The 16,273-nt window shown below is 46.4% G+C and overlaps 1 protein-coding gene across 7 annotated transcripts in view; it reads right to left on the minus strand.

The window, feature by feature from the left end:
- The window catches only part of ARNT2 (aryl hydrocarbon receptor nuclear translocator 2), a 200,999-nt gene that overhangs the window by 139,160 nt on the left and 45,566 nt on the right, over positions 1-16,273 (minus strand). For all 7 annotated transcript variants that reach the window (XM_055277476.2, XM_055277477.2, XM_063638637.1 and 4 more), the window contains exons 2-3: positions 13,565-13,679; positions 6,627-6,674 (exon numbers count right to left, since the gene is read on the minus strand). In XM_055277476.2, the coding sequence (XP_055133451.1) occupies positions 6,627-6,674; positions 13,565-13,679 (163 nt within the window). The remainder of the gene's footprint in view (positions 1-6,626; positions 6,675-13,564; positions 13,680-16,273) is intronic.

Consider the following 16,273-nt stretch of genomic DNA (forward strand, 5'->3'; position numbering starts at 1 on the left):
ATCCAAGGCCCAGGTTTCTGCAAGGCAGCTACAAGATATCTGTGTGTCCAGGCTGCATGCAAGACTCAACCAAAACACAGGGAGGAGTCTGAGAAGCCCAGATCCTCCCAAGCAGGGACCCAGGCCCGGCACCTCTGACAATCCCTGTTCCCAGTGAGACACACATCTTGCATGTTTCTATAGCAACTTACGGCTTCCCAAGCACTCTCTCAGCACTGACTGCAATCGATCCTTGCAACCCCCCACCCCCACCCCCCAATCAGGAAATATCTCCTTTCCCCAGAGGAGGAAGCTGAGACTCCAGGGGTCACACTGACTTACCAGGACTGGGACCAGGCCTGCCAGTCACCTGCTGCCTCTCTCTCACCACCTCTCCCCAGCAGAGCACTAACTGGTCCTGGTTCAGAGTTAGAATGCCCGGAGAGACTGGGGAGCAAAGATATTTAAGGCTCCACTGGGGGAAGAATATGCCTAGCAGCTTCCAAAGAGACACAGCTCAGGACTACTTATGATCCCAGAACTGATTTCGTCCTCTCTCTCCAAAAAACTCTAGTGTTATCCAGGCACTATCATTTCAAATCAGGGATAATCTCTCCAGCAGAAAAACTGAAGGGGGTAGCATAGCTAAACATAGTAAGAAACGCATCAAGGTGCAGGTTCATCATGTGAGAGCCAAACATGAAGAAATCACCCTGGCTGGGCACAGTGGCTCACACCTACAATCCCAGCACTTTGGGAGGCCGAGGCAGGCGGATCACCTGAGGTTGGCCAGCTTGGCCAACACAGTGAAACCCTGTCTCTACTAAAAATATAAAAAAGTAGCCAGGCATGGCGGTGCACACCTGTAATCCCGGCTACTCGGGAGGCTGAGGCAGGAGAATCACTTGAACCCAGGAGGCAGATATTGCAGTGAACCGAGACCACGCCATTGCACTCCAGCTTGGGCAACAAGAGCAAAACTCCGTCTCAAAAAAAAAAAAGGGAAATCACCCATCCATATCAGCATGGTGTTAGAAAGCCACCCCCTCCTACGAAATCTTTCATTCCAGTGTGTGCTAACCCTAACCCTAACCCTAACCCACTGAAGCAACATGGACTTCAGTTGCTCATAAGCAACACTGTACCAAGTTCTACCCAGCTTATCTGCAACACTTGTCTGGTTCATACGAACTGAGACTGTAGAGGCAGGGAGGAGGCATGGGAAGTTTGGAAGGGCTCATCTTGGCATTTGCTCTGCAACCTCTGAGAGGCTCGGCTGAATCTCTTCCTGCTTTACAAGGACCTCACGTACCCATCCAGTGTGTCCCACACACGGTAACTGATAAGATCAGGTCAGATAAAAAGGGGCACTCCTTGCTGCTGCCTGGTCATCCTCTCTGCCTTGGAAATACTTTAGGCATCTTCTCACTTGGAAACAGAGTAACCCACTCTCTAGGCTAAGATGCTCAGACTAAGAATTCTGGAAACCCACAATCTTCTTTTCTTTCTGCCGGGAAAGATCTCTGCAGGATACGCCTACCTTGCATATTTTCCTTATCAACAGAGTTTTGGTCATGATACCTACTTACAAAGCAGGAATGATTAAAACTAAAACATCACCACAACCTGTAAAGCCAGGGGGGAAAATGCCTACAAGCTTAAATACCACACAAAACCAAAAGGGAAGTACCAAAATGGGCGTGATGAGAATCAAAAGGTCAATTCCGCAGAAACTTTCCTACACGAATATCTTTACTTTTAGATAACTTTAGAGGTTCACTGGCTAACTCTACAAAATATAGGGCATAATTGTGGACTGGTGCAACTGGGTGCTACAATCTCACCAAAGAGCAGCCAATGGGGTCACTTACAGCCATTTCTAAAAAGGTTAAAGAGAGGCCAGGAAGCCCCTTGATAAGGGATTTTGAGTCCAAGCTCTTAGGAGTCTCCAAGCACTGGAGCTGAATCCACAGCAACAGATACGAGAACTCCTTGGAAGGCCTTTAGGGTCTTCTGAGAAAGGGTGTGGAATGAGTCTGAAGGGAGCAAAAATACACAGATCATACACGGTGACAAGAATTAAAGTTTGAAGAGTGCATACTTGTTTGTCCCCAAGTTGTAAATGTAACAAAAAGACAGTTACGTTAGGCATGTTTCCTCTGTTTTGTTTTAATGAAACATTACGCATACATTCACACACGTAAGGCACATGGTGAGCACGGTGTATAATTTTGACTCTGTTGATGACAGCTCTGGGATGTTAGTAATGCCCCTTATGAAATAATATTTAAGATGCCGCCATGTACTGGTGGCAGCTGACCCCAGCTGCAGGTATGAGAAGGTATCCTGGGACTCCCTAGAAAATGTATCAATCTAAGGGGCCGTTGAAGTAGGAAGATGCCCCTGAACCACTCAGGGTGATGAAAAGGCTTTTGGCCTCTGCTTCAGTGTAAGGTTGCAGGACGCGCTGGGCAGGACTGGCGTCTGCCACACTAGACACACCAGGGCCATCCACGCAGGCACAGGAACCAGGGAGGGACTGGTGCCGACCTCACTACAGGAGGGTGTGGCACCACTACCAGCTGCCCGGGAGGATCATCTTTGGAGAAACACTTTCTGGAGTGTAATCAGCATTTTTCCAAAGACACAGGGTTTATCACCACCTGCTGTTAGGAGCAGTGACTTGATAACTGGAATTCCAACAGTGAGGTCAAGCCAAGCGTTCCCAGTGGAGGTTGCTTTCTTGGCTGAGCCCAGGAAGAAAGGCTGGCTCTGTGACTTCACTCCTTTTTGCCTCCTTGGCAGAAAGGCCTCCTCCTCTGAAACTGGTGCCATCCATCTCTGCCACCTTCTAGGCTCTTCATCATCATCACCACTGCCCACCCACACAGACAGCCAGCCCCTGCCCCCAGACCACCCTCAAGACAGCCTCTGCAGGGGGTGATGCACACCCACCCATCTGTCTCCCCACACCTCTGCTCCCAGGACTGACCTCCGCCTCCTCTACCAGACCTCGGCCAGCCTCTCCCATGGTGGTGGCTTCTCACTATTTGACCACAACTTCCTACTTTTCCAGCCCTCTCAAACTCCCACAAAATTAGAACTATTCTTTGACCGCATTGCTACTTCCCGTCGCCGGCCGCCTCCATTCTCTTCTCACTCCTCCGGACTCCCGGCCTCCCTTCACTCCCTCTGCCGTTGGACCCACAGCTTGGCCTCTTCAACCACCCTCTCATTGAGACCTTAACCACCTCGACTCCTGTCCTTCCATGGCACCTGCCCTAATCCTCAACCCTGAGTCTGAGAAAAGCCTCCATTCCCTATATCCACCCCACTGGGTGTTGCTCGAGGGAAACTGCACTTATACACATTGATGCCACCTCACATTGGTGGTCTACAATCTCAAATGGGGTCTAAAGTTTTTATATCTCTGTCTTCGGTTAGCCTCCTTCCAGTGAATTCAACCCAGGGCCACCCTAAACTTCGCTCTCAGGCACAATAGCAAACCTCTTCCCACCTGCGGCACACAGCCCCATTTCCTACCTAATCAAGACAATGGAAGCTACGAGAATTAACCCCTCCACTTCTGATGCACCCACAGCCTCGCACTTGGCCTCACCTGCAGCTCCTTCCTTCTGCCTTGGAGCATGAGTACTCCCTTCTGTGGGGTAGGGCTCTCTCCTCATCCTCTGGACCCATCTCTCCCCAGCCTCACTCCTGAGTCTTCCAAATCTCTGGCTATCCCCATTATTTCTCCTCCTCACATGGATGTACTCACAGTCTTCCCATCCTTAAAAAGTACCCCTCCTGGAGCCCCTTCCTTTTTGATCTACATCCAAACTGCTCAAAGAGTTGTTCTCACACCTCTTCATGTCTTCATCTCCCAATCAGTCCTCAGCCCACTGCAGTCTGGCTTCTGTCCCCCAGGTCCCCGTGAATTTGTGTGGGGGGAAGGAAACTTCGAATGTAGGCAGAGCCATGTTCTGCATATCACAGCTCCCAGAACGGCATGAATCCCATGTGTGAGAAAGAGCTGAGGCCTTGGGATGTGGTGAAGCGGGCCTGAGAACATTTCTGGCACTGGCAGGCGGGATCCTGGAATGCCTATGCACATATGGGCGTGTGCATGTGTGTGCTTGTGTGTGTGCACCTGAGGTCACACAGCAGTGGCAGCTTCACATCTACTACTTTGTTGCATCTAAGGCCTGCTGTGATGGGCCTGGCTGTGCTAAAGTAGGAGCCACACCAAATTCCTATAATTGAGCTGCTTTGTGACCATGACCATACTTCCCAAATCAAAAATTGAGACATGAGGTCTCATGATAGGCAGGACATTTAAACTGGGAAGCCCCCTTGCGAAAAGCTGGAAAAACTGATGGCACACACACATCAAGAGACAGAAACCATGGCACAGCACCCTGCCTAGATTCTGAGTCAGCAAACTACAGTGGGTGCTGGCTCACAAGGCAGCCTCTATCTCTTCCAGGGCCTCACATGAAGGGGCTTCTGTTGCCTGATTGTAAGAAGAGAAAAAGCCAACAGGAGAGGCACTGGGGTGTTCCATGCCAATTGGAAGCAGATTCTCCACTCCTCCCCTGGACAGCAGCCACAGTCACTGCAAAGTGGAGGGATGAGGGTGGACTCAGTCGTGTCTCCCAGTGCTGAGCAGCTCAGATGCATCCATGGGCCCATTCACTGAGGGCCCAGCAGCTAAGCCTAGGTGACCTCTAGGCCTCTGCGGTCCTACAAACTCATTCCTATTAGTAACAGCCTATGCTGGAAACACATCCTATCTTCCTTACTTTTCACAGGGGAAACGATATGGTTCGTAGACGCCTGGGTTTGAATCTTGACTGTATAAAAACGGACTCACAGACAGGGTCATAAGATAGTTACCCAGAGTGTAGAGTTTCTGTTTCTTAATGATCGGGCCTAATACAATGAGCTGTTTGTACCCCTGCACTATTATTTCATCACTGACACTGATCTTTTCAATGTCAAACAAACGTCACTCCTCATCTCTCTTCCTCTTTATGTTTTGAGGCCCCAGAAATCATCATTTCCTCAGGTTAGCATGCTATGGAATGTTATCTCAAGGGGAATTTTGACACAGGGTAATCAAAGTCATTGTTCCTTCATAGAGGGAGGCTGTGTACAGTGAGAGCAAACTGGGGCAGGGAGATATGTGCCCTTGTTTCCATTTCAGCAAGAGAGCACACCCTGCTATTAAAATGTATCCCAAGAAATGGGTGGATGTCCAAGCTGCCATTCTGTCTGCACCGAGGGAAAACAATACATGCTTTTGTTATTGAAACTCATGTCCTGTTTTGATTAGAAACTCCAAGGTCATTAGTGACCAAAATGTTCTCCACCTCCTCTCTACTGTTTCAACCAAAGCAGAAGCTGAAAGATGGAAGGAAAATATTTTGGGGATGAAAGTGTATGGCGTGATGAGAGTTTACTATGGACGTGGAGACTCTGGGAATCCCTGGGAAGTAACGAGATGCATGTCCCTGTTGGACTGGTGGAAAAGTGTGTGGAACTCACAATCGCAATGCAGTTTGTAAAAGGAATCATCACCAAAAATAGCCACCATGAGGGGAGAAAACTAGGGTAACTTCAGAGGGCCCAGGACTCAATATGCACGTGGTTCCTCCAAAAACAACTGAGGCCATCAGCCCAAACTATGGATCATGGATACAGAAGAAAAGCAACCGTCGCCCGTGGCAAGTTTTCAAGTCCATCAGTGACCAAGAATTAGGAAGGCTTGGAGGCTTGGCTAGTGGAGAGGAATGTCAAGGCAGGCCCTTCGTTAGGTAAGTGGGTACAGATGTGAATTTTGCTAAGAATGATGGAATGATTTGTGCCTTCCTGTCAACACCGCCAAGCTTCCTACCATATCTTAAACAAAATGGAAAAAAAAAAAAAAAAAAGACAGAGTCATGGGGTTGGGCCTGCCTTATCCTTCATGTATGTAATGTATATAACCCATGGACATTCATGATCCAGCAAACTTCCATGAGGTGGTCTTCACTCAGGATGGCCCCGCAGAGGCCAGATAAACATGCTGTCACATGGCCAGTGGGCAATACAGTTCTTAGGAACTGAAAACCCAGTTTTCTATCCTGTATCCAGAATACAGCTGCCCTGGTTTCTCATATCTCTTCTTATTTTCCATGGTAGCAATAAAAGACTTATCCTGACATTTTTTTTCTAAACTTGAACTCTAGGGCTTTTCAGCAAGAATGAATTCCTCTGTTTGTTTTATAAGCACTGAATATTAATTTTAATAGATTCCTTTTTAAAAGACATAGGAATTTTTAAAAATACTTTTAAAAATACTTTTTAAAAAGCCCTATTGTCTTTTTAAAAGGAATCCTTAAAATTGACATTCATTGCTTATAAAGCAAACAAGCAAATAACTTGTTACTTACCTTTTGATGATCTCTGCTGGGATGTGTGTGGCAGGGTTGCTAATAGCTAGCTGCCACTGGGCCAAATACTGCCACAGAGTGAGGGACCAGGAAAATGGTCAAACTGCAGGCAATGGCTTTTTCAATGACAAAAGACGTTACATTCTTGTATCTTTCTAAGGTGAATGCTGGCTATTGGCTTCTTTAAGTCTAAGGAAAATAAAATAAACTTACCTAGAAAATTTACTGGGGCCTTCACCATCTTCATCATCGAAGTCCATTCTGAAAAGTCAAGATACAAGTGAGCACTGATTATTAGGAGAACATTTTAACTGGTAACAGGAGCTTCTGGAACAAAAGGAGCTTTATTCACTAGGACTGCTATCCATTGATCCCAACCTTTGGCAGTGCTACAAGCAATATCTCTACACAGTCATCAAACGGGTTCAAGACAAGAAGAGGCAAAATGAAAGGTCTTCAGTCTAAGCACCACTAATTCTATGGCTGGGAATATTTAAGTATCAACTTGTCCCCTCCAGAACTCTATATGCCATTCCCTTCTTAGAACTCTTAGCAGCCAATGGATTGCTCTGGCTACGATGGAGAGGTATCTCTTCCTTGTCTCTCACCATCTTTGGGAATACCTGCACCCCTCTGCATCATCTATTCCACGTTAAGACTTTTTTCTTACTTTATCTCATGGTATATTAAGAGCCTAAAAAGGCTCACGGGATTTTGAAAACAGAAGTTTTCAGGGTGAAGGGATCACAAGGGAAAGAGAACATACTACTGGTTGTACTGCTTAAAAATGTGGCTGGTCTTGATGAGTCAAAGTGAAAAGGACATTTAAGGCCTTGCCCTATTAAATCCAGGACCAAAAAACATGGCTGCTGAGGGGAAAATGGCTTTTTGGGACCCAAGCTACTCAAATCGGCTGTGCTTGTGGAAACTCACCACGTAATTATTCAGATTCACCCTTTACTGGGCCTCTCAGTGTAAACATAAGACAAAAAGACTTGATAGATATTTGTTGAACTAATATCTCAAACTCTTCTCAAAAAATCATGCCTCTGTAATGGTAATTCACATGATTCCTGAACATGTTAGGGCAGAGGGGGTACTTAATTGGTGTCAAGTGTACCCAGAGTCCTTGGGGAAACAAAATGAAAAATGATACAGATGTCTGAGCTCTCCTGGACACCCAGGGTGAGTGGAGCTCCTTGGAGAGAATGTCTCAGAGCCCCTGCATTCCCCATCTTGTTCTTTGTAGTCCTGGTGGACTGGATGAGGCACAGTTCCCATGGAATTCAAGCAGAAGGAAGGCCAGCCTGCCTGGCAGCCTGGACTGAGAAATTCCTTGCCTGAACAGCTCAGTATCAGAATGGAGTGTATATTAAATGACCACTGCTACAGATTCTAGAGCTACTGGCCTCCCAGTAAGGGTGACCCATACCCTCAGGCTCTAAGGGCAGGGCTTCAGTGGCTAATGAGTGACTTGGAGAAGGCGAAGGACACCCAGGTTACCAGGAAATGGCAGATTACACAGGGCGAGCCATCCTTGCACGGGCACACCCAAGAAGCTCCCAACAAGACAAATCCTATCTCTACGGGTTTGGGGCAACCTGAGGGACCTAGGGACTGGAAATAGGTAACGCAAAGAAGTATTTTCTTCTTAAAATTAGTATCTTTTGTTTTTGTTTTGTTTTATGTACAGCATAGCCAGAGTCCTAATCTTGGCCTTATTTTGTTTGGAATGACCTGACAAGATCCCCTGCTAATTTGGAATCTCTTGATTCTCGGACACAAGGGTTATACTAACAGTACAAGAACAAAAGGAGTTACATAATTGGAAAAGATGACAGTAATGATAACAGAAATACCTACGCACAAAAAGAAGAGGAGATGGGGTAGAACACTGATAAGAAAAAAAAAAGTACAGTTAAAGGGCCTTGCAGACACCACTAAGAAAGACAGACACACACCTCTGCAAGGTAGTTTGGGAAACCAGGCACCAGGCAGCAGCTTTAGAATTGCCGATGCTGTGGACAAGTGGGAGCTGAATGCAAGACTTTCTAAATGAATCAAAGCTGTCAATATTCTGCATAATTACTAAGCCATCACCCCACCTTTCCCAGAAAATTACATCGGGAAGGTAACCACCAAAAATGCTGTAACCAAATTCACCCGGTGTTCTGCCGAACCGCAGAACCATGCTGCCACCTAGTGTTCACTATGGGGAAGAGCGATTTTGCCATCCACATGAAGGTTATTTAACACCCCGTACGTGCTGTCAAAAACATTTCAGCGTTAAGAAAAAGAAATAGCAGTTTCAACATTCCAAAGAACTCATGCAAGCATTTAACAAAACCACAAGTGGGTGTGAGACATACAGTTATCTTTAAAATTCCTTTTAGCTCAAGTTGGTATGAGTGTGATTGTCAGTACTCCTGCAAAATGCAATTTATAAGCCAGCCCTCTGTCCTCAGCCTTCATGATCTTTGGGGTGTTTAGGGCGACCAACCATTCTGATTTTCTCAATATAGGAGTGGAGATACCTGGGATCTAGGACTTCAGTGCTAAAACTGGAAAAGTCCTGGACCAGGATGATTGGTCACCTTTGTTTTCGCAAAGAGTTCTGTTCTTTACCCAGCCCTTTGTGGGATCAGATAGATAAGGAAGTGAGCCCCATGGTAAACAACCCCACGTTGGCCAGGTCAGCTGTGGCTCAATCAAGCAGAGGGTATGAGAAAGAGACGGCCTTGCTCCAGACCCAGAGTCTTCTGAAGTCCGCTGGGAACTTGGGAACCAGCATTTGTCTGGGAAAATTAGGGACCCAGATCCTGTGCCTCACACCTGTGCATGTGTACAGCCATCAGCTCTAGGAATCCGGAGGCGAACCAGGGGATAATTCAGGACACACATGTTTAAATACTCAGGATGACTCAATCCACCCGAAAACAGTCTCGCTGGCTCAACAGCAACATGGAAAACAATGCAACCCTGGAGGACACAAAGGATCTTTTAGAGCCACACCTGCCAAGATGCTGTTGCTTTGGACCGCTATCACCATCTCGGATTCTCTACTTCACATAGGACTACCATAAGCTATGCCTATTTCTTTTCTATAAGTCTAAGTAAATCATCCTTTGTTTTATATCTTGTATGTGTCTCTATTATACAGCAGCATCTGGATAATAAAGGAGAGAAATCAAAATATGACTTCTACATCCTATTGTACTCACTTTAATTCAGCACAGTGAATGGATAATAGTCTTCAAAAAGGGGTTGAAAATGCATTTTACTGTACTTGTCTGTCGATGACCCTGAACACCTGCCTCGATAGAAAGCCATGATAAGCATTTCTGAATTTGCAATTAGTTAGGAGTGAGTGAAGTGAAGCTCCCTGACGGTGACTGTAATCATAATAATGCTTCATCAAATACGAGCCACTAAACAGAAGTCACTTATGCTCTAGTGAGATAAAAGGGCTGGTCCCACAGTGACAGTAAAGGAGTGATCCTGGGCCAACCCAAAGCTTCTGCAACAAGTGAAGTGTCAAGGGCTGCTGGAAAATGCTCCTTCTTCGGAGCCCGGACTGGCCAGCCCAGACTGCAGCAATGCCAGCACATAAAAGTTCACCAAGATAAACAGCCGCTGACATAAATATACCTGCAATTTGACCACATTCCAGCAGCTCCCAGGGTTACCTTACAGGGAGATGGCTATAAGTAACTTGAAAATAGTCTATTGGCTATAAGTAACTTGAAAATAGTTTTTCCTCAGTGATGCTATTTTAGAAGCCCAGCATCAGACTCCAGGTGGAAAGGGACTGATACATCCCTGCCCTCAGCCTCCACCCTCCATCCCCATTAAAAGCTAGCTTTGAGATGGGCACAAACCCTAATTAGCCACCGCTGCTCCCCCTAACTGAATTTGCCCCAGAGAAGCCCCCCACCCCTCACCACCCTGTCACTGAGATCAGGGAGGTTACTACAAACATGCATTCCAGGTGACTTGCTTCAGCTCATTTCTCCCATGCATGTGGAATCACTTTTGAAAGAATCTGGGACTTCGGAACCTTCACCTTGAGTTTCAAATGCTGGGAGGGCAGGCAGCTTGCTAAGACGCTTACTGATGAAGGCTGTCGGGGAAATGGCAAGAAAGTTAAACCGTGAAGATCCACAGCGCTAGGCCCGGCGGGAGGCCTGGAGGATCCCAACTGCGAGACATTGGTTCTACTTGGCTTTGGAACACTAGGGTGGGAATGGGGTTATCTTGGAAATTTGGGATACTTCCCTCAATCAGAGCAATCAGGTCAGAGTGGGAAGAGCTAGGCAAGGAATGGGGGTGTGGGAAGGTCCTTGCCAATGCCACTGCCCCCTTCCACCACCCTCATTCCTCTTCTCTCCTTTCCCCTCTCTCTCTGAGTCTCTCCACCATGTCCCACATTCTCAGAGGGAAGAGGGAGGTGGAAGAACACCACGCCGTCAGTAGGGAGGGCGGTGGGAAATGCGTGCCATGGCACAGGAGCAGGGGCCTGCCATGGGGTTACCTGCATTTCGATGAGAGTGAGTGACTTCCATCAGGGTCTCCTTGGTACTTAGTTAAGTGTTTAGGCTATGGTTGAAGGAGCTATTATCATGAGCTTCTAGAACAGCGGTGGCCTCAGTCATAGAATTTCAGCAAAACATGTAAAAATGTCAGATGCAAGAATTACTATGGAAATGGCCCTGTAAAAACGGAGGTTTCTTTGCTTAGACACAGGATACATCCCTAAGCCACTGAGGCTTGGCAACTGGAATCATAGTTTGTTTGCCCCCTCCCTCCGGCAGGGAAAAGGAAGTAGGAGTGAGGATGGTGGAGGACAAGCACCTAGAGAGGTCAAGCTCGTTGATTTGCCTTCCACAGGTCCTGCCCTTGCCCCTGGGTGATTTGTCAGCAATTGCTGCTCATCCTCCTTCCTCTCTCATTGCTTTTCTTGATGTTTCATTCCCTTGGCTTTAAGTGGAACTCAATGCTAGGCTCTGTCTCCCCCTGCTCAGGATCCACATCTGCCTCCAGTGCCACGCTGTGTGTGTGACCCGGGAAGGAAAGCACAGTGGTGCAGGACTTCTTCAGAAATGGGACTGAAGCTAGATGCAGTGGCTCATGCCTGTCATCCCAACACTTTGGGAGGCCAAGGTGTGAGGATTGCTTGAGGCCAGGAATTCAAGACCACCCTGGGCCACAGAGCGACCTTGTCTCTAAAAATAAAATAAAAAGAAATGGGACTGGGTCCCCAGTCAAATCATCAGCTCACGGAGCAACCACAAATCAGGGTGTGGATACCAGGCTGGGGTCAGAAACATGGAGGCCAAGAAGGGAAGTAGCCTTGGCTCACTGCAGCCCAGGCCCTGCGGGAGGGGAAGAGGAAACTCCTGGCAGAGGCTCATAGGTGACTTCCCAGCACGGAGACGGTTTCTGGTCCTGTAAGTACTAGGCTGGGCCTGAGCATCTCTGCCTGGACTTGGTCCTGACTCAGCCCACCTCCCTCCTCAGAGCCCTGTGCTGGCCTCTTCTGGGAAAGGACTTGGGCAAGCAATGGGGCTCTGTCCTCAGGGAATGCGAGTTAGAGTGCACACAGACATGTAAAATAATTTTAAAATGCCTGGAATTGTAAAAATATCAATTAAGTTGACACCGCTTGTCTTCTTTTAGCAACTGCTGAGTTTAGCACCTAGTTAGCAAGAATGGCTGGTTGAAATCGGATGGCTGGGTTTGCAGGAAGCCCCAGAGGTGAGCCACATCATTTATTACAGAGTTGATCTGCGGAGCTTTGCCCCGGGCACCAACACTGCTCATTATAGCTCTGCTGGTTCCGCTGTAAAGATGGTGGCAGCTGCAGATAGAGAACTGGCTGCATCAGCACCCAGCGAGTGCAAGTGAGCATGCTGAATACAGGGAAAGCTGGCATAACCACTGAGCTCTGTTGCTGGGCTTTTTAACCCTCTTCCTCATCATAAAAATCTCAGGCCCTCCTTTAGAGACTATACAACACACACAACAGTCTTTTTTCCAACCTAAAATTACAAGGCTGAATATGCTTTTGCATTCTAGCCACATTCCATCCCAGATCCTGATACTTCCCATTGCCTTCACCTATGCTCTCTTTAAGAATCATATTGGACCACCTAAAAACGGGCCCACCCTGCAGGCCTTGGGCTGTGAGAAGTGGGTTCTGCTGTAACCAGACAGTTGCATTCCCAAGGAGCCGTGTGTTATCAGAAATTGCTTTAAAAGTACAAATTGATTCAACTTCATGAGAAACCTTCTTTATCAAATAGTGCAACGGAAATAAAATGGATTCAACAGGAGAAAGGGGCTAGGTGATATATTGAGTCTGAAAATGTCCATCATGTTTTTCCTGCAGGATTTTGGTTGGTTGGATGGTTGGTGGGTAGTTGGTTGGTTGGTTGGTTGGTTGGTTGATTGGTTGGTTGGTTAGTTGGTTGGTTGGTTGGATGGTTGATGGGTAGTTAGTTGGTTGCTTGGTTGGTTGGTTGGTTTTTTAGGTCTGTGTACAGCCACAAACATTATGGATCATGAATAGGTACAGTTTTGGTTCCATCTGCTCAAGAGTGATGACATTTCTGGCCCTATCAGAACAAGTACACTTGGAACAATAGTACTTAGTATTATTACCAACTTCACCAGCACAGCAGCAGCCAATGCCAACTGTCTGGTCTTCAAGCACTGAGATTTAGCCAATTCTTTTGAAAGGAATTCCTGCACACCATCTCTGAAGGAGGAAAGAATGGACAGCACCAGGGTGCAACCTTTGCAGCCCACGGGCTGGGGCTCAGCACAGCAGTACTGCCAAATCTGGCTTGGAGGCTCAGGCAGGATAACGGGTGAGCCCTCTCCCTTCAGATGGCCTGAGCCAGGCCCAGCAGGATCACAAAGCACATTCTCACCACAAGGACAAGCAAACAGAAGTCCCCAGCTGGGTGCCGAGGCCCAAAACACTTAGAAGCAAATCATGTGCATATTTAGGAATCTTGTAAAAGTTAAACAGGATGCAAACTGCTGAGCTTTTATTCTACAGGAGGAGGAGAAACAATATTTTCCTAACAGGTCAAGAGCGTTGCTCAACATTTATTAAGCCAATTCCTGGAAACGCTGAGGTCGCTTACCCGGAACGCCGCTTTCCTCCACGGGCAGGCATGGCCCCCGCCATCCTCACCTGTCCGGTGGCCGCCATGGGGGCAACGGGCAACGTCACAGATCCAGGTATGTCTGAAGCCATTTCTGGAATTCAGCAAACACAAGATGTTTTGTCAATGCCAGAAAAGCCCAGTAACAGGCAGGAAAAGTTGTCATGCGGTACCAGAAGCACCACCTGTGCGGAGAGCCCAGGGACCTGCATCCTGCGGGCCGCTCTGCCATCATCAGCTATGCGCCTGGGACAAGTCTTTCCTCTTTCTCTGGAAAAGGGTATCTCTGGCAGTACTCTCATATTTACTGATTGGAACTGTGGTTAAACAGAATTAAAACAGCTTAGCAGATTTCATAAGAGACTCCTGCCTCCTGACCACCTGGAGGCAAGTAAGATGCAGAGGAATCCAGGCAGCATAGCCAAAGCCTGAAGGAAAGAACCAACTCCCGGTAACCCAGATGGGGCACACGCCCTGAGAGGCAACACCCTGCTGCAGTGCCTGCCGCTGCCCCTCCGTTGCCCTGGGTTCGTGTTCAAGCAGAAAGCCTGGTTGCCACGCCTACTCTGGACTCAGAAGCTCTGAGTATCTGAGCCCTGCTTGGCCCCTCTGTTCTTGATGAGGACAGTGAGCTCTAGGGTGTTAAAAGCATCATTTCAGGCTACAGCAGGCCAGGCTGAGGCTTCCTGGATCTCCAGAGCTGGACCTTTCCAGGAATAAATATTAATTTAAAGAATAAGAAGGTCTGGTACTAAATAAGAGTACCTTTCCTGCACATCATGGCCAAGACATTATTTCTTATAAGCCAGATACTTTTGGAAGCTCGTTAAGGTCATGTTAAGCATCGCTGATTTCAAAGAAACCACACTAAGAAGTCTCTCTTTCCTACTTAACGGAGAGCTCCTAAGCTCAGGCACCCTTTCTCAGACCATTCCATGGCTCGACAAATGTTTCAAGTGGCCTCTGTGATTCTGTTTATTGTGGTTGGGAAGGACTTCCACAGTGTTAGCTTTTCTTAGCTCAACTTTTACCCAGGGGAAGAAGGGAAGCAACAATCTACAAAAATATATATAAAAGATGGGTCAGGATACATAAGGAATCTGGGCCCTTCTTAGTGGAGAGAGATGCCTGGTGATGTTGACAGTGCATGGTTGGTGTAGGTTAGTGCTCTGTTTCCTTTCAGCAGAACTCAGGGAGTCCTGTGACAGTTGACCCACAGTTACGCCCCAAAACACTGTATGTTTAATAAACACATTTGAAGCTCAACTTGAACTATCCCACTCAAAACTCTTGAAGAAGAATTTTACAACACACAATACAATTTCACAATAAACAAAATCTTAATTTAGTCACTCGGCTATGTCCACAAAACTTTGGGAATGATTACACTTCTGTTTTGTTTTTTAAACCAAGGTACACATCAAAAAGTCCTCAAGGAAAAAAAAATCCTCCTCTTAAAGTAATTCTCTCCCCTTTACACAACTGAGTTTGTGACAGCTAGACAGTATTAAAAGCAATAACCCAACAACTTTATCATCTGCCTGCTTTCATAAAATATTTATATTTTTCTGAAATGGAGGCTAAAACACATTGAGTCCATTATGTCTCCAAACTGAAGGGCAGAATCACTGTTAGAGCAAAGACAGATGACAATGAAAGTCACTACTTTCTAAAATAAGTTCCACAGAACAGCAGCCCCTTAAGATTCTCCAAGAAACAGAGTTCCGTGGTTAAATAAGTTAAGAAAAATGCTGTGCACTTACCCCCTTTCTTGGGGATTCCAACATCCACTAAAAACGTATTGAGAAGTCCTACCTATATAAAGAGGTTTGCTTAACTTTGGTTATCCCAGTATATCATAGACATCTCTAATTGTGGAAACTTTAAAAATGTATCACCTGCTCAGCTAATGTTCTAAGCAGCACAAGTTTTGGTATTTTAAAGCCATTACCTCGTTCCTGCCTTTGAGTTGAGGAAATTTCAGGCTGGAAGAGATCTTAGCCATTGTTGGTAATTCTAGAAAGGTTGTCATCCCTTCCCCGTTCCAATCACCTGAAATTAATTTGGGTAAAACAAAAATGCTGATAGTTTTGGCAATATAAGTTGAAAAAAGTAAAGCTCCCCAAAACCTTGGCTGGTGGGGCAAAAGATGAGGAATACTGAAAACCAAGTCCTTTCTTTCCACCAACAGATGAAGGGAGCAAGGCAAAGAGAGATTAGATGACCTGCATGGGTGCCCACAAGTGACCTTTCTTTTTCTTGTCTTATTTCATGTCTAGTTTCTTTTTTTCATGTCCTATTTCATTGGCCAGAACTTTCAGAGCAATATTGAGTAAAAATGACCTACCATGAGGTGAAAGAAAGTCACTACTGTGCAGTCAAATATATCTGGTTTCAAATCACAACTCCAACACTTCCCAGCTATGAGTGACAGGGCTACTCTAGGTCAAAGTGTCAGCTGTGAAATGTTCATAATATGTACCTTGAAGGGGCATTTTAAAAATTAAGGACAAGGTTTGTGATGAGCCTAACATAGTGCTTGGGAAAAAAAAACACACTCAAGCAACAATAATTAAAATGATCATGATTATGCTGATGGTAAGCAATCTTGCTTGAGCCTTGCATTTAACTGGAATGAGCTGCTGGTTTAAGACAGACACCCTTTCTGTTGTCAAGGAATCTGCTCCT

The sequence above is a fragment of the Symphalangus syndactylus genome, chromosome 5 (assembly GCF_028878055.3).
Source record: "Symphalangus syndactylus isolate Jambi chromosome 5, NHGRI_mSymSyn1-v2.1_pri, whole genome shotgun sequence".
NCBI lineage: Eukaryota > Metazoa > Chordata > Mammalia > Primates > Hylobatidae > Symphalangus > Symphalangus syndactylus.